Genomic DNA, 24,382 nt, shown 5'->3' with positions numbered 1-24,382 from the left:
TTTTTCCCTCACCAATTTCTTATCAGATTCGGTGGATTGCCCGACCCAGCTATTCATCCAGATCACATCAAGTATCTAGGCAAATTTTTTTACAAATCAATACCTGACACACTACGAACTTAGTTTTAACTCCCTATAAAGACAAATTTACATTTTTGTCCTTTTATTATTTAAACAAATATATAATTTTCTCCACCAAAATAACTGTATCTTCAACATCTACAAAATTAGTACCTATTATGGGGTTTCAGATACTTGATTTCGCTCTTTAATACTCCAAATATATAAGAAAATACTAAATTTTCGAGTAATCGGCACAAATTCAGTCATTGTTGGTCTTCTCATGAAAAATGCATTCGGATGACTTATTTTTGTCATTTTATTTTAAAAACACATAGTTCATCAATTATCATGAAATAAGATTGAGTATTTATTTTGACCTTGAAAGTACTTATTTTGGAGTTTCAGATGCTTGATTTGGCTTTTTGAATACTCCAAATGTATAAAAAAATATTGGATCTTCGAGTGATCACCATAAATTAGTCATTGTTGGTCTTTTCATTGAAAATGCGTTAAGATGACTTATTTATGTCATATAATTTTTGAAAAGATACAGTTTCTCACTCATAATGAAATTAAGAAAAATACTTATTTTGACAGATAACGTACCTATTTTGGGGTTCCAGATATTTGATTTGGCTATTTGAATATTTCAAATGTGTAAGAAAATACTTGAGTTTCAAGTAATATTAAGTGACTTTTGATGATGTCATTTTTGAAGTTAAAATGTGATACTTAAATTAGTACAAAGAGTATCTAATTCGAGTCTATAAATACTTGATTTTACTCCCTAAATACTCATATCCAATTATTTAGGGATGTCAAAATATAGTTTGAAGTTAATATTGAGTGGCACTGATGATGACATTCCTGAAGTAAAAATGTGATACCTTAATTGATACAAATAAGACATAATTTGAGTCCACAAATACTTGATTTTACCTTCTATATACTCAAATTCGATTATTTGAGGATGTCAAAATATATAGTTTGAAGTTAATATTGAATGTCATTTGATGATGAGATTTTTGAATTAAAAATATGATACCTAAATTGGTAGAAACATTACCTAATTCTATCCCACGTATACTTGATTTTGTCTTTTTAAGACTTGATTTTGATTATTTTGAGATGTAAAAAAATATAATTTCAAGTAATATTGAGTAACTTTTGATGGTGTCATTTGTGAAGTTAAAAGGTGATGCTTAAATTGATACAAAGAGTATCTAATTTGAATCTACAAATACTTGATTTTACTTCCTAAATAGTCATATCCAATTATTTGGGGATGTCAAAATATAGTTTGAAGTTAATATTGAGTGACATTGATGATGACATTCGTGAATTAAAAATGTGATACCTAAATTAATAAAGTATTTTCTTTTACACATTTGGAGTATTCAAATAGTCAAATCAAATATTTGGAACCCCAAAATTGGTATGTTATCGGTCAAAATAAGTACTTTTTCTTATTCCATTATTAGTAAGAAACTGTGTTGTTTCAAAAATTAGAAGACGTGAATAAGTCATCTTAATGTATTTTCAATGAAAATACCAACAATGACTGAATTTATGGTGATCGCTCGAAGATCTAGTATTTTCTTACACATTTGGAGTATTCAAAGAGCCAAATCAAGCATCTGAAACTCCAAAATTTATTACTTTATAGGTCAAAATAAGTACTTAATCTTACTTCTTGATGAGTGGTGAACTATGTTTTTTTTAAAATAAAATGACATGAATTAGTAATCCTAATGTTTTTTTCATGAAAAGATTAACAATGACTGAATTTATGATGATTGTTTGAAAATATAATTTTTTTACATATTTGGAGTATTCAACGAGCGAAATCAAGTATCTGAAACCCCATAATAGCTACTAATTTGGTAGATGGAGAAGACACAATTATTTTGTGGATAAAATTATATATTTATTTAAATAATAAAATGACAAAAATGTAAATTTGTCTTTATAGAGAGTTAAAACAAAGTTTTAATATTGTCAGATATCGATTTGTAAAAAAAATTATCTAAGTACTGAATTTTAAATAAAAATACACATATTTTTATTTTTCAAATTTACCAAGAAACTAACAATTGTTACAGATGTAAGCATACTGACCGAGGCGGCACAGAAGAACAGCGGGGTCAAGGACCCCGGCAACATGAAGGGGGAGCGACTATGTTTAATTTCTTCTAGTTACAGTGACAAAGCTAGAATAAGAAATGAAATTATTAAACCTAATGACCTCGAAAATTAAGGATTTAATCATGATAAGGCCATCCACAATAAGAAGGATATTTCCTTCAAATATTTGTGAAACCCTAATCCACATTATCAATCAAATATTTCTCTATTCAAATATCTCATATTTCACAATCAAATATCACACCAACCAAATATTTATGGGTCCTTCTTTCTTCGCCTTTCTTTTTTGCGGCCTTATGTCCCATAGGACGAGATTGAGCTTCATTGTACTTTGTATCAACACTTGGTGTGGCATTAGACGAGTCAGTATGTGCACCTGATGATTCAAATGTCCTTGCCTTCTTTTCAGACCGGTGTCCTGAGGATTGAGGAGCATACATAGGACTATCTTTAACAATCCTCCACACGTGTTCATATTGAAAATTAGATTTGAAGGTACTCTTGTATTCTTCATGAGGCCACATCATCAAATCATCGTCACTCCATCCACTTGGTCGATCCGTGTACCATTTATTGTAAATTCCATTATATCTATTCACGATCTTTTTCACCGCAGCCCAGTGTGCTTTGACTTTCTCCGCAGTCCTTTTTTTAGCTTTCTTGTCTCGATTGGTATTGTAGTATTCTACAACCCATTTCCAAAAAGACTCACTCTTCTGGGTATTACCAACGGTTGGGTCTTCGCTCATCATTGTGTATGATGCTGCAAGGAGCTTATCATCTACTACTGTCCACGTTGTTCGCTTACCATGATCTCCATCTGAATCTTGGCCCATCTCGCTTGCCTGATTGAGAGTAATATTTCCAAGTCCTATTTGAGACGAGAAAGGAGGAAATTGTGAATTTCGGAATTCGTAAGGTACTTCTACCCTTTTATCACTGTTACTTGCATCAACACTAGCCCTTCTCGATTCAGTTGATTGAAGCCCCGATGATTGAACAAGATTAATTCCATGGGATGGAGCTTGCACAAAATATTGGCTACTTTGCCAATATTCTGGGGGACATGTATTCTACGGAGCTAGAGGGGCGTTAAAAAAATATGGTGGTGGATATGGAAAATGTTGCAAATTCTGTGGTTGTTGTATAAGAAATGGAAATGGAGGATGTTGGACACTCGGACGAACTCGAGAATTTTGTCCACTTGAATTTTCGTCGATATTTGGAGAGTTCAAAAGATCCCTAAAAAATTATTGGAACTATTATCCATTCAAAACCCAACGTTCTTAATTGATCAGAGAAAATAACGTTGTGCAGATTCCATTCAATTGTCCATTTATATTTCACAATATAATTAAATAAATAATAAAAAATGAAAAAAATAAAAAAGAAACACACCTGCAATTTGTACAGATTCCATTCAATTGTCCATTTATATTTCACATAATAATTAAATATAATTAAATAAATAATAAAAAAATTTAAAAAAATAAAAAGAAACACACATGCAGCGAGATGATTCTCGCTGCAGGTGTCTGACACGCGCGCGTCTCAATCCTGCGTGAAACTCACGATGGCTTGAAGAAATTAAAAACAAATTGCAATACCCGGTTACAAATTTGTAATCGGATATTGTTGTGGCACACAAATCAATGGTGTGCAGTGGTGAATATTTAGATGGAGATGATATTTGGATGACATGGCTTAGATTATATCCACCATTGTGGATGCCCTAATAAGGTGTGGATGAGTGTAAAGTCAGAAGGGACAAGAGTAGTTCAGTTGCACTCGTTCTGATGTAATAGGTAGAGCTCGGTCTTCAGAGTAATCACTATCCTTCACCTATAAATATCAGATATTCTTTATCCAGCAAATGGATGTTTTTTCCTCTTCTCTATTACAATTTCTTGCATGTTGATATCCATTTAGAGTTTTTCTGTTGGAATTATTTTGTGGTTGAATATAATTTAATTTATTGTATATAGATAATCTATCTAATAAAAAACGCAATATAATGATCAAATTAATTATGAATATACTGTTTTTAAATTTTGAGTTTTTTGGTTGAATTTAAGGCATTGTTTGATTGTCCAATTTTGAACCAGATTTTGAAATTTAGGATTTTTGAGTTTTTATTAAATTTTCACTTTCGCAATTCTGATTTTTGAAATTGAATTCGATCATTTCAAAATTTAATTGCATGAAATATTTACGGATGAATAATTATGAGGTGCAAATATTTTATTTATTGCATATTCGATCTCTATATTTTTTATTTGACTCGATCAAAGTAAATTAAATTTTCTTGTGAAAATTTTGAGTTAATTAATATCTTGTATCTCATATTTGGTTAAATTTAAATTACATGTTAACAAAGTGATTTTTGAGATATGTAGATATTGTTAAAGTTCAAAATAAATTGTGTTTCGATGTATGCGAATAATAATCGACCCAAAAGAAGACTATTTTTTGACCAAATTATAAACATAATAGATTATTTTAAAGTGCATCTAGATCTATGCGGAAAATAATTGTCCCAAAAGAAGATTATTTTCTTACTAGATTTTAGGTACAATATATTTTTTTCAAGTGTATTTATATCTATGCAAAAAATAGTCGGCCCAAAAGAAGACTATCTTTTGGTCAGATTGCAGACTTAATATGTGACCAATAAAATTTGTTTATATCTATGCAGAAAATAATTGGTCCAAAGAAATGTTTTTTTTTCAGATTATAAACAAACACATAATTATGTGGTCTTAAAGTGTGTCAAAACAATGCAGAAATTAATCGGCCCAAAGAAAGATTATTTTCTTGACAAATTGTAGACATATTATATGATATTAAATTATGTTAAATTTATGCGGAAAATGATCAGACCAAAGGAATGTCATTTTCTGACAAAATTTTAATACAATATGTGGTACTGAATATGTGATAATTTTGGATTTATCCATGTACGCTGTTGTCGGTCCAAAGAAACACATATTGTTGGTCGGATTTATTATCAATATTTAATAACTATGATATTTAAGTGTACCACTTACAAATTATTGTTAGATATTTTTTTAATGGGCCTACCACCTGCATGCGCATATTTTTGTGGTTTACTTAATTAAAATATATGCATACACTATAATTTATTGTGAGTTTTTTTTGTTTTATTTTGTTATATCATTTTCTATATCTGTCAATCTGAACAACATTCCAGTACTTAATGGTTCAAACTTCAAGAAATGGAAAGAGCATGTTATGATAGTGCTCGGCTACATGGATTTGGACTGTGTGCTAAGGGAAGATCGCCCCGCACATTTGACCACTTCAGGAACTGCTGATAAAAAAGGTTCTTTGGAAAAATAGGAGCGATCAAATCGAATGAGTATGATAATTATGAAACATTCTATTCCAGATACTATAAGGGGTTCAATTCCTAAAGAAAATGATGTCAAAATTTCTTTATTTAAATAGCAGATTGTTTCACTATAAACGAAAAGGTCGAGACACGTACTATTCTGACTAAACTTGTCTCAATGTGGTACAAATAGAAAGAGAATATAAGGGAGTGCATAATGGAAATATCAAATCTTGTGAATCAACTAAAAGCCTTCAAGTTGGAATTGTCGGAAGACATAGTCGTACATTTAGTTTTGATATCTCTGCATGCGCAATTTAATCAATTCAAAATAAGTTATAATATCCGAGAGAAAAAGTTGACTTTGAATGAGCTTATTGCGTAGTGTGTTCAGGAGGAGGAGAGATTAAAACAAGATGTGATTAAAAGTGCTTATTTGGCATCTAACTATCAAGGTAATTGAATCAATAACAAAAGAAAATGGATCAATAAGGAAGGAAACTCTGGGACTTCACAACATTTGGACCAACTTAAATAAGATAAAGTGATCAATTGTTTCTTTTGCAAAAGGACCGATGGGAATATGAAGAAGGATTGTCCCAAATACGCCAATTGTCGTGCAAAGAAAGTGTTGTTTAAGGAGTCGGTTGCCAACTGATAGTGAAAGATACATCTTATGAAAAATGACAATAAAACTGTTGGTGTTTTTAAAAGCTTTATTTGAATTAGTTTTTCGTTTTCTAGTATTTGAATTTAGAAAACACTTTTGTTGCACCATTTTTTAGACGAAATTTTATTTTATTTTCATGTTTGGACAAATCAATTTTTTCTTTTATCCATGTGGTAATGAAACTTTTCAATTTTTCGAAATTCAATATGTTTGGTATTGGTTCATTGATTGATAAACTTGATAAATTGAACATCAATATTGTAAATGACATCGATAGTATGCATGCATGAAATTATGAAATTATATGAAAATTAATTTTGTATGTTGACTTTAGTGGGAGTGAGTAAATTGGAAAGTCAATATTGAGAAGAATATATTGATGTTTATATCCACATATGTGGCATTATAAATTTTATCAGGTGGTAATCTCATTCGGATTTATAGAGAACACCCTTTGGATATTGTGTACATCATTGGAATGTTGGACAAATATTTATGAAACATAGTATTGGATCATTAATCGGGTTATGCAATACATAAAGTGAAATAAGGACTTTATACTTACATATCGGAGATCTGACATTTGTAAAATAGTTGGATATTTGGACTCTGAATAAAGTTGCGGGGTTTTATCACCGGAATTGATAATTGGTCTAAGAAACTATTGAGGATCAATTATGATAATAAAGTCGCTATAGTATATTTAAAGAACAACTGAAGCTTGTCAAAGTCAAACTATATTGACATGAAGTTTTTAGTTGAAAGGAAATAATTCAAAATGGTTGTGTGTCAATTGAGCATGTTATTGTAAACTCTATAATTGAGGATGCATTTGTCATGGGTTGGCCACCCAAGATGTTTATGGGCATGTGACACACATTGGCGTTGTCCATGTAGATGATATGCATGTACAATGGAGTTTGTATTCGGATTGAGCATTGACTCATTTGTATACAAGGCAGGAACTCAAGGTTTTTTTTCGAAGTTGTTTCCAAAAGGGTTTGTTATGTTGTTTTGAAGCGGCACTTCTTAGAGAAGAAAGTCTTTTTCAAAGATTCTATAATCAATTTTTTATATGAAAATGACCAGGACTTTTGGGGGTTTGGTTTGCTTCGAGAAAGCCTTACTTCATCAAGGTAAGGTTTTCCCAAAAGAGTTGTGTACTGTTACTTCGAGAAGCTCAAGAAGTCACGCCTCAACTATGTGAGTTTTTATTTCTTTATATTTTATATGCTTAAAATTCTTTTAAATGCTTATATGATACATGATATAAATGTTAGTTGCATGCTTCATGTAAAATGATTAATGCAAGTTGGGTAGTAAAATTGATGAAGAACTTAGAAAGAATAGGGTGCATGCACTACTTGAGCCGGATTTATGAGTCGAATTTGGGAGAATTCTTGGGTTAGAATTGCAGTTTTCAAGATTTTGATGACCGAATTGTAGAGTAGTATTTAAGTTAAATGTTAAGTTTGAGGTGGATAGGAAAATCTAAGCTTTGCAATCGGCAAGTCAAGGAAAATTTTGAGGACGAAATTCAATTTAAGGGGGGGAGAATGTAACGTCCGAAAAATCAATCCACGTAAACCACATGCATGCAAAATTATTTTAATTGTTTAATTGTTTTAATTAATTGATTTTAAATGATAGCATGATGTTTATTATATGATTAAATATGTGATTGCATGATTAAATGATAATATGACATGATTTCATGAAAACAAGGATTTTACCCGAATATTCGATAATAGGCAGGGAAAAGGATACCGGAGACGACCAAGACAAGATTATTTATTTTTCATTAAATAATGGCAAGGCTTCCTAATATGATTGAAAATAATTTAATTTTCCTAAAAATGTTGAAGTTCGAATTATTTTACGAGTCGAGCTCGATTTTTTCCTAGAAGCCGGTTTTGGACAAACAAGGAGTTTTAAAAGATCAAAAATATTATTTTATGGAAACTTATTTTATAAAATTTTATTATTTAATTAATTAAGTGTTATTGGACCCAATTTTATAAATTTTAGTATGCCCAATTACCCTTAAGCATGCAAGCCAAAAATAAAAGCCCGTTAGCATATTAATTATTTATAAATAAGGGTATTAGGTCTTCAAACCCTCACAATCATCACCCATAAGCCGAAATACACCTCAAAGCGCACACCACAATTTCGAAAATTTGGGAGAATAAATCTTGTGTTCTTCGTCGTCCGTTCGTTCTTCCTCGCCAACGATCGTATATTCGAGCGTTATAAACGCAAAGGCACGTTTCCTAAACTCTTTTAACATCATACAGATCATAATATGTGTGTTTTAATTGTTTATGCTTGAATAAAATAGGTATTCGATAATTTTTACGGTAGAACGTTTATACCACGTTTTTACGAAAAAATGTTTTTTTAATCCAACGATAAGCCGCCAAGGTAGGATGTTATATGATTGGAACATGATCAAAACATGATAAAATTAAAAGAAACCAAGGCTGGAACTGTGGGCAATAATCTAGAAAGAAGGGCCGTGAGTTTTAAAAAAAGAGAGAAGAAAAGTGTGTGTATGCTTGTTGGGGCTCAAAGGGTTCGGTCCTTGTGCATGGGGTCAAGGGGCTCGATCAGGGTTGGGTCAGGGTCAGGGGTGGTCTCAGTCTAGGGCTGGGTTGGGTCCTAGGGTGGCTAGGGTTCGATTTCTAGGCTGTGGAAAGAGTCCACCTGAAGTGGGACTCCTCCCATATTCACGTGCAGAAGCCACTCGGGGAAGAAGAGGGGCTTGCGGCTTGGTCTGGGGGCGAGCTAAGTGGTTCATCAGGGTCCAAGGGTCATGGGAAGGGGTCGGTCTAGGGGCTGGTGCGGCTGGCTCACTGATGGCTCGACCAAAACAAGGAAACCGTGAGGAAGCTCCACGATTCGCGCATGATGATGTTATGGTTTCAGGGATTCGTAGCTTGGGTTCCAGGGGATGGGCTGGTCTGGGCATGGTCCAAGGATGGTTAGGGTCAGGTGGGCTCGGTGGTGGCTCGGCTGAGAGAGTCCTTGTGCCACTAGGAGACCTTGGGCGAGAATCTCCATGAGCGCAGGTTCTGTAGTTGGGTTCCAGGAGTGATTGAGCGAGCTAAGGTCTGGTTCTTGGGGCTGGGCTTGGTCAGGAGGGTGCTTAGATGGGTTGGCTTGGGTTTGGCTCAAGGTGGCTTGGGCGTGGCTCGAGTATTTTGAGAGATGGCTCGGGTGGTTTGTTTAGGTGTCATATTTCGAATTAAAGAACTAAAATTGAATCATGGGTCCTCGGGTGTGGCTCATGACTTGGAAGGGTAGAATAAATACTAAAAATGTTATGTTTAAAATTTGGGATCAAAATAATGAGTTTTGGAATTTTTCGGGATTTAATCGTCGCGCGAAACGTTAATTAAAGAATTAATTGAAAAGTCTAGTTTTAAGATTTATAAAATTATGAAAAATTATATTTAAGCTTAAATAATTATTTATAATAATCCCATGACATTAAATGTGAGAAAAAGATAAATTCGAGAATTTTTACGTCCAGGAGCAAAACAGTCTTTTTACACTAAGGAAAAAATACGAAAATGTTTGGCAGTGTCCCGAAGGATCATAATGCATGTAAAATTATATTTTATGATTTAATATGATGATAATATTTATTTTTACGATTTATGGTAAAGCTGTGTAATTTATACTGTTTAAAATGCTATTTTTGGAAAGTTATATTATTTTATGATTTTAAAATAAAAGAAAAATATTTTGAGGGACATGAATTTACTGTGACATATGATATATGATTTGTGGGGGATCCGTTTATGTTGAGGACGGTGAACTTACAATTTGTGGGGATGACGTGAGGGGAAAAAGCCCTAGAGAGAGCCCATTTACGGGAAAAGGTGCCAAAGGGAGCCCATTTGTGGGAAAAGACCCCAAAGAGAGCCCGTCTATGGGAGAAGGCCGCCGAGGGAGCCCCGACGATCGTATTTCCACGGTGGAGCCTAGTGCACACCCCCATGGGCCATGTGGAGCTAGGGGTGTTCATCGGTCGGTTCGGTTCGGTTTTCGGTTTTTTATTTCGGTTTTTTCGGTTTTACACATATATAATCCGATAACCGAACAATTTTTCTTCGGTTCGGTTCGGTTTTCTACTGAAATGGTTCTGTTATTTTGGTTGGTTATTTCGGTTTTGATACAATTATTTAAATTAGTAAGATAAATATATTTTAAAATAGAATATATTATCTTTTTACATGATTTTTTAGTAAAACATTTAAATATATAGTCTAAATGAATTACATAAACAACAATCAACTAAATATTATTCAAAATAATTCATCATTCACTAATATCATCTCAAAAAATATATAATAAAAATAAAATTATTAATTTAATGAAATTTCGATTTTTTCGGTCGGTTCGGTTTTCACATATATAATCCGAAATCGATCCAAATAAATTTAGTTTTAACATTTATATCCGAATTATAAAATTCGGTTTTCGGTTCGATTCAGTGTTCGGTTTTTTCGGTTTGGATTTTCGGTTTTTTCGGTTTTATCCAAAGTTTGAACACCCCTATGTGGAGCTGAAGACTGATCAGTCGACCGAGGATAAAAGCTAGTCACTTTCAAGGATCAAACTTCACCCAAAATGATATATTATTGAAAGTTTATGATTTAAAATGATTTTATGATTTATGATGATGATTAAAGCTTATTTTTAAATGATTTTTAAAGGATTTATTTATGCTTAAAGTTATTTTAAAATGATTTTACTATTTATTATTTAATTATGCTAAAATGATTTTTAAATGGTTATTTATGTTCAAAAGATTATTTTAAATAAAAATATGATTTTTATGCATATGATTGTATATGTATTATTTGCTATCCATGTTTAGAACGTGCTGATTCTTTAGACTCACTAGGTTTGTATGATGCAGTATTTAATGATTTATGGAGGCGGTGATGATTGAGTCGATCGAGTGCAGCAGTACACACCCGAGGGCCTTTATGTTTGCGCACTAGCTTATTAGATTTATGAATTAAAGATTTATGTTCATGATTTTTATTAGAGATATTTTTCTGCTTTATTTACTGTTAGTTGATCTTTTTAAAGTCAATTTAGGAAGTTTTGGTTAGGTGATGATTTATGATTTTATTTTATGAACTTGAGATTTAAATTGTTAAATTATTTTTATTTAGTATTTTATAGTTTATGATTTATGATTAGAAAAAAAAATCGAGGTCGTTTCAAAATCGGTTTACTCCACAAGGAAGAAGGGGAAACGGGTCGGGAAAGAAGACTGAAACCAATGTTCCATATCATTACGAATCCTAAGCCAACTGAGTTATGCTCAAGTTCGACATGCTTTTAGCACTATTAAGAAAAAAAGGATCTAAACGAAAAGTGGATTAGATGAGTGAATTGAAACGTCATCTGTTTGATCGGGATACTATTACGAGGTTCTTAAACTTCGAATGGATGTCCGAGCGTAGGTGGCAAGCATTTATATGGATACTGTGCTTTATCTGTAGATGTTTCTCCAGCTCTCGCAATAATTGTATGGGAGTCGTCCTCGGAGGGCGGTATTCTTGCTCTTCCTAGCTTGAAGAAAGTCCTTTTTCAGCTAGGAAGCGAAAGAAGCAGCCCTTGCTCCTGTTGCTGTTACGGTTAGTGCGAGTTGCTCGTAGTCTCTTACAAGGGGCTTCAATCTATATTTCCAGTAAACGGTTTAAGTAAGAAAAGGACAAAAAACCAGTTAGACCAACTAGTGGTAAGTCCAAAGCGAGATCGGAGTAGGAAGACCATGAATGGTGAAGTTCTTTTCCCAAACCATCAAAGAAAGGCCTAATCGAAAGAGAGGTACTTATGGCAGAAACGAGCCAAGGGGAATTTTTTCTAGTGAAGGGAGTCTTTTCAACTTTTATCGACTGAAAGCACTTCCTCCCGCGCCTACTTCTCTAAATATGAACGGCTGTCATATGTTATACCACCTGTACCACGTCAGCACTATAAAAATTAAATAAATAATAAAAAAGATAAATCGATACCATCCTTATCCGTCGTCTTTCACGTGTTCTCCTCCTAGAGTTGGAAGAGCAGTAAAACTATTAATGATGGCGTCCATGTGTCCGCCCACGGTTTCATCATCTCGCCACAAAGCCCAGCTTCTTCGATTCCGGATTCAGATTCAACAGGCCATCGTCGATTGCTCTTCCTAGGTTTCCCGATTCTACTCTCTGCTGCCGCTGCAACAACGTTATTGATGGGGGGAATTCCGATTCGCCATGGTGGCATTTTGGCATGCAGGAGACGATAAGGAATGCGATTAAGCAGGTAGAAGGTTATTTTGATCAGAAAGTGGATGCTGGTGTTGCGGTGGTGGAGGGAGGGGAAGAGGAGGAATGGGATTGGGAGAGATGGAGGAAGCATTTCGCAGAGGTGGATGTGCAGGAGCGTATGGTGTCAGTCCTCAAGGTATTTTAGTTTGTTGATTTCTGATTAATTTGTTGTTTTTGAGATCTTTTTTTTACCCCGAAGAGGGTGGTACGTATTGAGAATGTATAACTGGGATAAAATCTATTGCATAGGAAAGAAAGAATATTGTCTACTTGTATGGAAGAGCTCACCGGCTTTGTTCCTGTATAAGAATTCAATTTTTTCTTTGAATCAGTAGTTTCATCAAGTTAGTTTCTGTAATCAAATATGGTCACATGGATGTTCTTATTGACAACAGTCTCAGTTAGCAAGTGCAATTAAGAGAGAGGATTATGAAGATGCTGCTACTCTTAAGGTTGCAATTGCCGCTGCTGCTACAAATGACACTGTTGGGAGAGTGATATCTCATCTGAAGGTAGGATTTCTCTGTTTTTTCTCCACAGTATACATCACCATTATGTACATGTATCTTTATTCGCATTTGATCTTCTGTTAACTGGTGCACTCGTATAATTTTTGAATGTAATTGCAGAAGTGTGTAGAGGAAGAACGCTATGGTGATGCATCTGTACTGCGTGATTATGCTGGTGCTGGATTGGTGAGTGGCCAATATTGTATAAAGCCTTTTAGCTTTATTTTCTGTGTCTCATGTAATAATAATCTTTTTAAGGGTCTTCTTATTATGGAATATGTAAACTGCTTTTATGCTTCTAACAAATAATGCTTTGTGTGTTTGAATGAAATAGATTTTTCTGCAATCTGATCTTATCAATGACAATAACAATCATAAATTTGTCGATGATATTGCTCGTAGTTTGGTAGTTATGTCATTCAATTGCAATGAAGAGGCGTATTCAGTATTCTATCCACGTTTTTTACCTAAAGCGCGAAAATGAACTAATAAAGATGAAGCGAAGGTAGGATCTCTGCATGCTTGGTTCTTATTTTATAATGTTTGGTGCTGCAGCTTCTGTTCCATGTCAGATGTGATAACACAGGCTCTCTGCGTGCTCGGTTCATATTTTATATTGTTTGGTGCTGCAGCTTTTGTTGTCAGATGTTAGATTAGTTTCTGATTTTTTTCGTCTGAACCTGTTATACAGGTAGGATGGTGGACTGGAATTTCAGAAGATTCTAGTGATCCTTATGGCCGTATCATTCATATACGTGCAGAATATGGAAGATATATTGCCAGAAGTTACAGTCCACGGTAATATTACTTGCCCTGATCAGAATTTTTATCAAAGATGAAATCTTTTCATCTAAAGGCGTTCGTGCTAACCCTTTGTAAATTTGCACGTTAATTTGAGCTAACTCTGCTGAAGCAAAAAAGATTTCGCTCAGTTATTTACCCTTCCAGAAAGTGCTCTTGTTACTATGATTTGTCAAGAAACAATACTTTAGTAGATAGCCTAATATATTACATTCAACGGAAATGGGATAGTATCTGCCATTTTAAGCTTCGCTAATATGATTTAGATTAAAATGCACCAGTAACTGCTTTGATGCTATTGTGTTTCTCGGCAGTCAGCTTGCTACAGCATTGGATGGCTACCCACTGTTTGAGGTTTATCTCACAAACACTGCGAAAGGCCATTATAAGCAGCAGGTACTCTTTTCTTCGTTAAGCTTCTTTATTGATTTTCTAGTTATTGAGTATCTGTATGGCACCTGTTCTATTCATTTGCAGCTGATGGTTTCGTTGAGTTTTATGCAATACCGTGATAGAGGAATATTCTTTCCAATTCATCCTTCATTTTTTTAAATTTTTTTTAGTATTCTTAAATTCGGTGATAATACTCTGTAGTGAACGCGTCTTCACTGTTTAGATGGTCTCATCTTCAGGTGATTAATAACATCTGGGTGCTAGGAAGAATAAATAATTTGTTGTTGGCTGTTTTGATCAGTAAGCATGTTAATATGCAGGATAGTTTTCTGCTCTATTGGTCAAAATATAACTGCATTTAAAAATTATGACAATGTTTTTATTAACACGAACCAATTTCTCATACCCTAAAGTAAAACACATGATAGCAATTTTTCCCCAAACCAATTTTTCCTCGTTCGCACATCTTCCAACATAATCATTATTCTCTACTAAAATTTTAAAATCAATTTCCAGAAATTTTCTATTGTTATATTACATTATAATCCAAAACATAATATTCATTTCTGACATCATTCATACCTATAATAACATATATACTTCCGCAAAACAAAACCAAACATACATTTTATTTATCAAAAACTTTCCCCCAAAGTTTTTTGCCAAAAGTCTTCTCCCAAAACTGCAATAAAACCAAATTCTGAAAATATTTCTTTGTCTATTTATTCGAATGAAATCAATAGTTGGGGCGGTATTGTCTTCAAGTTGTCTTTCGCTTAAGTATGTGCGCTCATCAACTTACAAAATATTTTTGTATGCATAAATGTTAAAAAACATGATTGTCTTCTTTCCTGAAATTTACCTATGAACGAGTACTTTTCATTGGAATGAATATTTCAACGATAAATTGGCTTTTAGGCTGTATACCTGAAGCGGAAGGGATCTCCTCAAGATCTTTATTCCCGATCCTTCCATTCATCAGGAAATACAATGAACCTTGGCTCTCGCGATGCGGGAGAAAACAAACGTGAGCTGTTTGATACAAGCCCTGAAAATTCTAAGGATGGTGATGTTAGGGATGATGATTCTGATTTTGACAATGTCTTGCAAGACATGATTCCTGGTGTGAAAGTCAAGGTTGTGAAAGTAACAGCAGAAAAGGTTGACAAGGATATGATATCTAAGGTGATGGAACAGATAATAGATGAAGAGGAAGAGAAGGACCACGACTTGGAGAATGTAGATGCTGGTGATGAAATCAACAGCGACAATGATGATGAGCAGAGTGACATTGAACTTCATGCTGGTAGTAGAGTGAGCGAGGATGAAGAGCGGAATCAAATCGCAGTTGAGGTAGTTGTTGGTAGTGGTCTCATCCCTAAAATTTCTCGTGGAACTCACATAAAAGACTTGCTCCGAGTACCAGCAAGGCTTGAGAAACAGGGTCTGTGGTCATTTACATTTACAGTGGAAGAAGAGGCCAAAGAGCATATATCTAGTGGTGGACGGTCTCCACTAACGAACAGAGCTAAGGTTCATGGTCAACGCAGCATTGACCATGTTATGCTTGATCTTGTGAAGTCCATTGGGAAAGGGAAAATTCCTTTGAAGGTTAGTTTGAATTGTTATGGTACTTTAATCCATTTACATATAGGGGTGTCAAAATCAGACACGACCCACCAACCCGATACGGTTCAACTCGAAAAAAATCAGGTTTGGGTTTGGGGTTTTCGGGTTCGGGTCAGATCGGGTTGGAACCGATAGCTGACCCGAAAAAATGATTGGGTTGGGTACCCGATTTGACCCGAAAATTTTAATTTTTTTTCAAAAAATATAATTAATAAATATTGCCTACATTTTTATATATTGTATGTATGAAAAAATATTTATTGTATATTTATATCATAAATTTTCATAATTTAATATTTATTTTGAACATTTTTTATTTTATAAACAATTGTTTATTTGATTTAGTAAATATATTTTATTTTTCTACAATTAGATTTTCAAATTTAAATCATATATCTGAAGGGAATTTTGTCATTATGGGTTTAAATTAAAATTTTATTATTTTTTTTGAATTTTATTTAATTTTTTTTAAAAAAATATTCAAAATCAGGTTAATCGGGTTGATCGGATTGATCGGGTTGATTCGGGTTCAGGTTGGCTTGGGTTCGGTTGAGTAATTTTTGAATAGTACTATTGCTTAACCAACTCACCCGAATTGACACCCTTATTTACATGTGATATTGTTATTTTCCTTTTGGATCGTAATTTCAATCTCAACTACATAGGTCCTGAAAGATGTCGGTGAATTAATAAATCTAACTCTCAGTCAGGCCCGAAATCGTCAGCCTCTCTCTGGGTCAACTGCATTCAACCGGATTGATATATCATCTTCAGATCCATTAGATGGTGATCGATTTTATTTTTCAACTGAGATTACTTAGAGGGAAACACTGCATAAATTGTTTCTTAATGTTATATGCATCTTACTGTTCTATTATGGACGTTAAATCATCAGGACTATACATCGGTGCCCATGGGCTTTACACTTCTGAAGTCATTCATATGAAACGAAGATTTGGTCAGTGGAAAGAGGATGGTAGCTCAAAGAAGCCATCGAATATTGAATTTTATGAGTTCGTAGAAGCAGTGAAAATAACAAGGGATCCTTATGTTCCAGCTGGCCAGGTGATCAACTCATTCGAATAATTTATTATATGATTCTGCATTATCTATCCCATGAATGTTTAAAATATTGATTGTCATGGAGTCACAACTCCAAGAAAGATGGTTCCATTTATCATAATATCTGGGGCATGTTTGGTATTGTCAAAATGTTTTAAACATGAATCAGTCATGTCAACAGTCACTATGTTCAAGTCTTTGAACTGTCTTGTTCATCTTGATGGCTCACTGATTCAGCCTCATTATCTCATTCCTGTTCAGATCATAAGACAAGGGTCGGGGACATTCACCCCTTTGTTCTTTTCTTACCCAAAAGGTAATAATCTATTTTTATTCAGGTGGCATTCCGTGCAAAAGTTGGGAAAAGATACCAGCTTCCGCACAAAGGGATAATCCCTGAAGAATTTGGGGTGGTATGTCATTGAGCATGACATTCAATCAATTATCTACCATTTTTTTTCCTTCAGCTTCGCATAATTTGCACCACAATGTAGATTGCTCGATATAAGGGACAGGGAAGACTAGCTGAGCCTGGATTTAAGAATCCTCGTTGGGTTGATGGTGAACTGGTTATATTGGATGGTAAGGTTTAAACTGTTTAACGATTTTTATTGTTGGTTTGATGTGACTATTTTTTATTTTCACTGGCTAGGCTCTCAGTGTCACTAACTGTTGCCCTCTAACCAATTTGTGCAGCACATCAAAGGAGGGCCAGTTGTAGGCTTTGTTTATTGGGCCCCAGAATTTCATTTCTTGGTGTTCTTCAATAGATTGAGGCTGCAGGATTGAGTTATTGTACATTAGGTTTCCCATACTCATTCTTAGTTGAATTTTTCTTGGGTTAGTTCTTCCTCATGGCCTATTTAATAAAAGTAGCCTGTAAATTATCTTATTTCCTTACACACTAGTGAAAAATTTAGCGTTAGACATCTCCATTAAAGCATACCAGTTCTCATTTATTACTGATACTAGTATCAATGCCTTTTATTTTTCTCTTTTTGCAGCTTAGGCAGTCACTGTTGCCTTTGAGTCCTTTAAATGGAAGCCTAAATGAAGCTGAAAGATTTCAAGTTCGACGGCCAAGTCAGTGGTGTTTGACTTATATTCCGTTATGATGACCCATCCGAATATTGTGAGAAACCAACTACAAAAATTTTTCGGATGTAATGATTACAGCTTCAGATCTCTCATCTCCATAATTGTGTTGCATCAGATTTCTCATCTCCATGCAACGCATGTTCTTGTATGTAAAGGAATGACTTGTCTCTATTTGGTCATTTTATTCGAAGATGCCTGTCATTCGTGTACATCAACAGGGGACGAAACACTATGCAGAGCAGAAGATCTGGATTGAATTCATATCGGGCACCGTTTCATTTTAAAAGTTTTTCAGTTTGCCCTCTGCTTCAATGAGAGGGCATTTTTCCTTGATGTATATATTTTCTTCCGCATTTGCTAGTAGACTTCTTACCATGTGATGTTATGAGTTGAAGGTAAAAATATTTTTTTGTAAATGGTTTCACATTGTCAGCACCAATCAATTTTCGATATGATTTTGTTGTCGAACTTTACCCGTGCTATGTCTTCCCCATTTTTTTTGTTGGGTGTTTTGGTTGGACACTGATTAACTTCCAAAATAAAAAGAGGGGAGCTATGTCTCAGATAAATTTGGAGATGGAAGTCTTCTTTCGTTTCTCGATGGTGAAGTAAGGCCAAGCTCATGAGCTTATTATCTTAGGTCGCAATAAGTTGATAGGATCTGTTTTGTTACATTATAATGCGTCACACGAATATAGAAATATCTTTCTTTTGCTCAATCTCATGAACAAGATCTAAGAATAACATTATAATCAGTTTACGGTGAGAAAGGAAGGGGTTGAAAAGTTCTTTCATATATCTGTGCCATCAGTTTTTTTTTGGAATCACTAGTCAATCCTATTTCCGATAGGGGCACTTGACAATTGAATATGATTTTGATCATTATGTTACTATCTGTAATAGTGCAAAAAGAAGACTAGGCTCTAAGTTGTTTAAAAATATTGGTGGAAAGGTTTAGTTTCAAACCCTGGTTTGAATAGAAAGAGTACGCCATGCTAATGTGCCTTGGATGATCCACATCTAATGGTCAAGCGTCGATGAGCACACTAACCAATCCACGTAGCTGATTGAATTGATTAGGTAATGTAGAAACAAAGTTCTAGTTTACTGGTCTGTTAGGATGTGTCAGCTGCATACATCATTGCACTTCCACTTGACATCTATCGTCATGATAAATGACCCCCTTCCCCCCTTTTTTCCATTGAACCGCAATGTTTTTCTAAACGTTAGATAAATTTGTTTATATAGCATTCGCTTCAAAAGCAAGTTCATGTATCTGCTGGATGGGCTTCTTGTATTCACTGCCGAACCCAACAAACACTACAGACTTGTCCTTTTTGAAGAACTCAACTCAAAATGGAAATCTCCAGCCACCATCTAGAAGGGTAGGTGCAGCCATTGGAGAATTCTTCAAAGGCTGCCACCGTCCATCGTCCACCGTCCACTGTCCACCGTCCACATGTGTAGAATATTCTCTATAAATAGAGGCTTCAACTCATTGTTTAATGTATCTCATTCCCAGTTGAGGAATCCCAATCCCAAGTAGAGGAGAGCCTTGAGAGTGCTTGAGAGTTTTTTTTTACTTCTGTAAAATCTATTAATTGAATAGATTGATTTTTTCTCTCAATTTAGTTTGATCTTTGATAGTTTAATTCCCAACAAGTGGTGTCAAAGCCTGGTTAGAGATATTAGCCATGGAAGGAAAGCTCTCCGTGAAAAATACGATTTCGTGAAAGTGTTTGAAATTTTGTTTTGATTATACCACGACGTAGCTCTCGTTCCCACGAGTCTACCGGTATTTTCAGATCGAAAATCGGACATAAAACGAATTTTCTGTGATTTTTCGAAAATTCTTCACGAGGAAGATGATGAATAGTGCGTGCCATGTCATCGCCACGTAAGCAGTCCAGTCAGCGCCACGTAATCGCCACATCATCGGTCCAGTTATTGCCACGTAAGCGCCCAGTCAGTGCCACGTCATCAATACTATTCAAATTTCTGAAAATTGCATTTTGGTCCTTATATTTTCTGTTAGTTTCAAAATGGTCCTTTATCTTTCCTAAAGTATAGAATGGCCCCTGAACTTTTGGTAATTACTTAGAGACCCCTGAACTATTAGAAAGTTATATAGTGATCCCAAAATTTTCAGCAATAGAATTTCTGACCCCAAAGTGCCTATTCCACCATTTTCGGTCGTTCCGGACACAACGGTGTACCCCGTTTTACGAGATTCAGCTCTTATTTTGATAAATAAATATTGAAGATGACCACAGAAGAGTCAACATCATATTCTGGAGCTATGATTATGCTCATGGCAACCAACTACACGCTGTGGAAACCTCGGATGGAAGATCTCCTCAGCTGTAAAGATTTGTTCGATCCCGTAGAATTGAAAGGTGAAAATCCTGATCCAACCAAAGCGTTAGAGTGGAGGAAATTAAACCGGAAATCTATTGGTCAAATCCGACAATGGATTGATCATAGTGTCTTCCACTATGTTGCACAGGAGACAGACGCATATGCTCTCTGGAAGAAGCTGGAGGACATGTACCAGGCCAAGACCGCTCGGAATAAAGCCCTGTTGATGAGGCGGTTAGTCAATATGAAGTTCAAAAGTGGAACTTCTGTTGCCGAGCATACCAGTGAGTACCAGAGTCTGGTAAATCAATTATCGTCTGTAGAGATGCCGCTTGGAGATGAGATGCAGGCACTCCTACTTCTCAGTTCACTTCCTGATAGCTGGGAAACACTTGTAGTTTCTCTCAGCAACTCGGCTCCAGATGGCAAACTTACCATGTCCATGGTTAAGGATGCCCTGTTCAACGAGGAGGCCAGGAGAAAGGATATGGGCACAGACCAGACTCATGCCCTTGTCACAGAGCCCCGAGGAAGACAACAAGAGAAACAACAAAGGGGTAAAGGCAAATGGAGAGGCAGAAGCAAGAGCAGAGGCAGATCCACCGATGGAAGAAAACCTTCGTATAAATGTCATCACTGTGGAATAGAGGGTCATATGAAGAAGAATTGCTACAAATGGCTAGAGGAGCAAGGCCAGAGCAGTTCTCAATCGAAGAACAAGGGTGGAGACACGCTAGTCATCATTCCTGGAGATGTAGCGTTCTGTTCGACCCATAATGAGACATGCCTTCACGTTTCAAAAGAAGACACAGAATGGGTGGTAGATACTGCAGCTTCCTACCACGTGACTTCACACAAGGAATACTTCATGACATACAAAGCTGGTGACTTTGGAGCAGTGAAGATGGGAAATTCCAGTTCCTCTGGGATTGTAGGAATTGGAGATATCCAAATAAAGACAAGTGTTGGAAGTACAATCACTTTGAAGGATGTCCGACATGTGCCAGATCTTCGGCTCAATCTTCTTTCTGGAATAGCCCTTGACAACCAGGGCTATGATAATCATTTCAGCAATGGCACATGGAAAATGTCAAAGGGTGCTTTGATAGTCGCTCGAGGACACATTTGTGGCACACTGTACAAGACTCACATGAAGATATGTACAGACACCCTCAACGTAGCTGAGAAGGAGGGTTCTCAAAATTTGTGGCACCAGAGACTCGGCCATATGAGTGAGAAAGGGTTGTCTACCCTAATAAAGAAAGAGCTTATCATCGTTGACAAAGATGCTGCGCCAGATCCTTGCAATCATTGTCTATTTGGTAAGCAGCACAGAGTCTCATTCAGTTCCTATTCAACGAGAAGATCAGAGTTGCTCAGTCTGGTACACTCTGACGTTTGCGGTCCCCTGGAGGATGAATCATTAGGCGGAAATAAATATTTTCTGACGTTCATTGATGATGCTTCTCGAAAGGTGTGGGTCTATTTCCTGAAAACGAAGGACCAGGTATTCGAATACTTCAAAATGTTTCATGTCATGGTAGAACGTGAGACTGGGAAGAAATTGAAGTGTCTCCGGTCAGATAATGGAGGCGAATACACTTCCAAGGTGTTCGATGCGTATTGCAAAACATACGGCATTCGACATGAGAAGACGGTCCCTCGCACCCCTCAACACAACGGTGTAGCCGAAAGAATGAACCGGACAATCATGGAACGTGTTCGGAGTATGCTCAGTATGGCTAAACTGCCAAAGTCATTCTGTGGAGAAGCAGTCAGAACCGCCTGTTACCTGATCAATAGATCACCATCAGTACCACTGAATTTTGAAGTTCCAGAGAAACTGTGGTCTGGAAAGGATCCATCATACTCACACTTAAGAGTATTTGGATGTTTGGCGTACGCACATGTATCCAAGGAGCTCAGACAAAACCTTGATGCAAGGACCACTCCATGCATTTTCATTGGCTATGGAGATGAAGAATTTGGATACAGACTATGGGATCCAAAGGAGAAAAAGGTGATCAGAAGCAGGGACATTGTGTTCCATGAAAGCCAGACAATAGAAGATATTGAAAAACCTACAATGTCTCAGAAGTCAAATGTTGGTGCTCTAAATTCAGATGCAGCACTAAACCCGTTCGATATAGTGACAAAATACATGCCAGAAGCAGAAGCTGAGGAAGAAGGGGGTGTTGAGCAGGGGGAGCCACAACCCACTCCACCAGATGTTCCAGGACCATCACAAGGCCCAGATGATGGTGAATCTTCTGAGACTATTCCAGAAGTTCGTGGGTCTGAACGAGGACGGATTCCATCTAGAAGATATACGGAATCCGAGTACCTTCTGCTTACTGAAGATGGAGAACCAGAGAGTTTCCAAGAAGCACTATCTCATAAGGACAAAGAAACATGGTTGTCAGCAATGCAAGATGAGATGGAATCTCTGCAGAAGAATCACACTTATGAGATCGTAGAACTTCCAAAAGGGAAGAAGGCACTAAGAAACAAATGGGTGTTCAAGATGAAGAAAGACGGCAGCGGATAAGTGGTGAAATACAAAGCACGATTGGTAGTCAAAGGATTCCAACAGAAGAAAGGAATTGACTTTGATGAGATATTTTCACCAGTAGTCAAGATGACGTCAATCCGAGTTATACTTGGCTTGGTAGCAAGTATGAACTTGGAGCTTGAACAGATGGACGTGAAGACAGCTTTTCTTCACGGAGATTTAAAAGAAGAAATCTATATGGAGCAGCCAGAAGGTTTTGAGGTTTCAGGTGATAACCTCGTTTGCAAACTTAAGAAAAGCTTGTACGGTCTAAAGCAGGCACCAAGGCAGTGGTACAAGAAGTTTGACTCATGCATGGCAAGTCAAGGCTATAAGAAAACTGCTGCAGATGAGTGTGTTTACATTCAGAAATTTTCAGACGGAAGTTTCGTTGCTCTTCTACTTTATGTAGACGATATTATGATCGTGGGAAAGGATGCAACGAAGATTAGTCAGTTGAAGAATGAACTCTCTAAGTCTTTTGAAATGAAGGACTTAGGACCAGCTCAACAGATTTTGGGAATGCAGATTGTTCGAGACAGAAACAACCAACGGTTATGGTTATCTCAGGAGAATTACATTGAACGTGGGCTCGAGAGGTTCAACATGAACAACGCCAAACCAGTCAGCATTCCACTTGCCAATCATTTCAAGATGAGCAAGAGTGCATGTCCTTTATCCAAGAAAGAGATCGGGGAAATCTCATCAATACCATATTCTTCAGCTGTTGGAAGTTTGATGTATGCAATGGTATGCACAAGGCCAGATATTGCTCATGCAGTGGGAAAGGTGAGTCGTTTTCTCTCCAATCCTGGGAAGCAGCATTGGGAGACAGTAAAGTGGATTCTCAGGTATCTAAAGGGTACTACTAAATTATGTCTTTGTTACGGGGAAGCTGATCCAATATTGGAGGGCTATACAGATGCAGATATGGCCGGAGATATTGATAGTAGCAAATCTACTTCAGGATATATCTACACTTTCGCGGGGGGAGCTGTCTCATGGCAGTCACGACTGCAGAAGTGTGTTGCTTTATCCACAACAGAAGCAGAGTATATTGCTATCGCTGAAGCTGGGAAAGAAATGTTGTGGCTAAAGCGATATCTTCAAGAACTTGGAATCAAGCAGAAAGAGTACAAGGTACATTGTGACAGTCAAAGTGCTCTCGACTTAAGCAAGAACTCCATGTATCATTCCCGTACAAAGCATATTGATATTCGATATCATTGGATACGTGAAGTTATGGATCGACAACTGTTGAGACTAGTTAAGATTCATACGAAGGAGAATCCAGCAGATATGTCGACAAAAGTGGTAACGCGAGAAAAGTTAGAGCTATGCAGAGACATAGCTGGAATGCTTGTTTTAGATATGGCTGGAGGGGGAGAATTGAAGAACTCAACTCAAAATGGAAATCTC

General features: G+C 36.0%; 2 protein-coding genes across 2 annotated transcripts; one reads left to right on the top strand and one right to left on the bottom strand.

The window, feature by feature from the left end:
• Nucleotides 1-2,426: 2,426 nt before the first annotated feature.
• LOC140805390 (glutathione S-transferase T3-like) lies at nucleotides 2,427-3,044 on the bottom strand. Its single transcript, XM_073161663.1, has one exon. The coding sequence runs from the start codon at nucleotides 3,042-3,044 to the stop codon at nucleotides 2,427-2,429; it is 618 nt and encodes a 205-aa protein (XP_073017764.1).
• A 9,294-nt stretch (nucleotides 3,045-12,338) lies between these two features.
• Nucleotides 12,339-18,515, top strand: LOC140828882 (protein EXECUTER 1, chloroplastic-like; the record flags this gene model as incomplete). Its single annotated transcript, XM_073191755.1, has 12 exons — nucleotides 12,339-12,698; nucleotides 12,958-13,074; nucleotides 13,192-13,257; nucleotides 13,763-13,869; nucleotides 14,187-14,268; nucleotides 15,184-15,876; nucleotides 16,560-16,680; nucleotides 16,790-16,959; nucleotides 17,295-17,369; nucleotides 17,451-17,543; nucleotides 17,653-17,796; nucleotides 17,961-18,515. Coding segments are annotated over 11 exons (1,977 nt in total), but the record flags the coding sequence as incomplete, so codon positions are not given.
• Between the last annotated feature and the right edge of the window lie 5,867 nt (nucleotides 18,516-24,382).

This window comes from Primulina eburnea, chromosome 1 (assembly GCF_022965805.1).
Source record: "Primulina eburnea isolate SZY01 chromosome 1, ASM2296580v1, whole genome shotgun sequence".
Lineage (NCBI taxonomy): Eukaryota > Viridiplantae > Streptophyta > Magnoliopsida > Lamiales > Gesneriaceae > Primulina > Primulina eburnea.
Note: the sequence above shows the minus strand (reverse complement) of the source record. Positions and strands in the feature narration are given on the sequence as shown.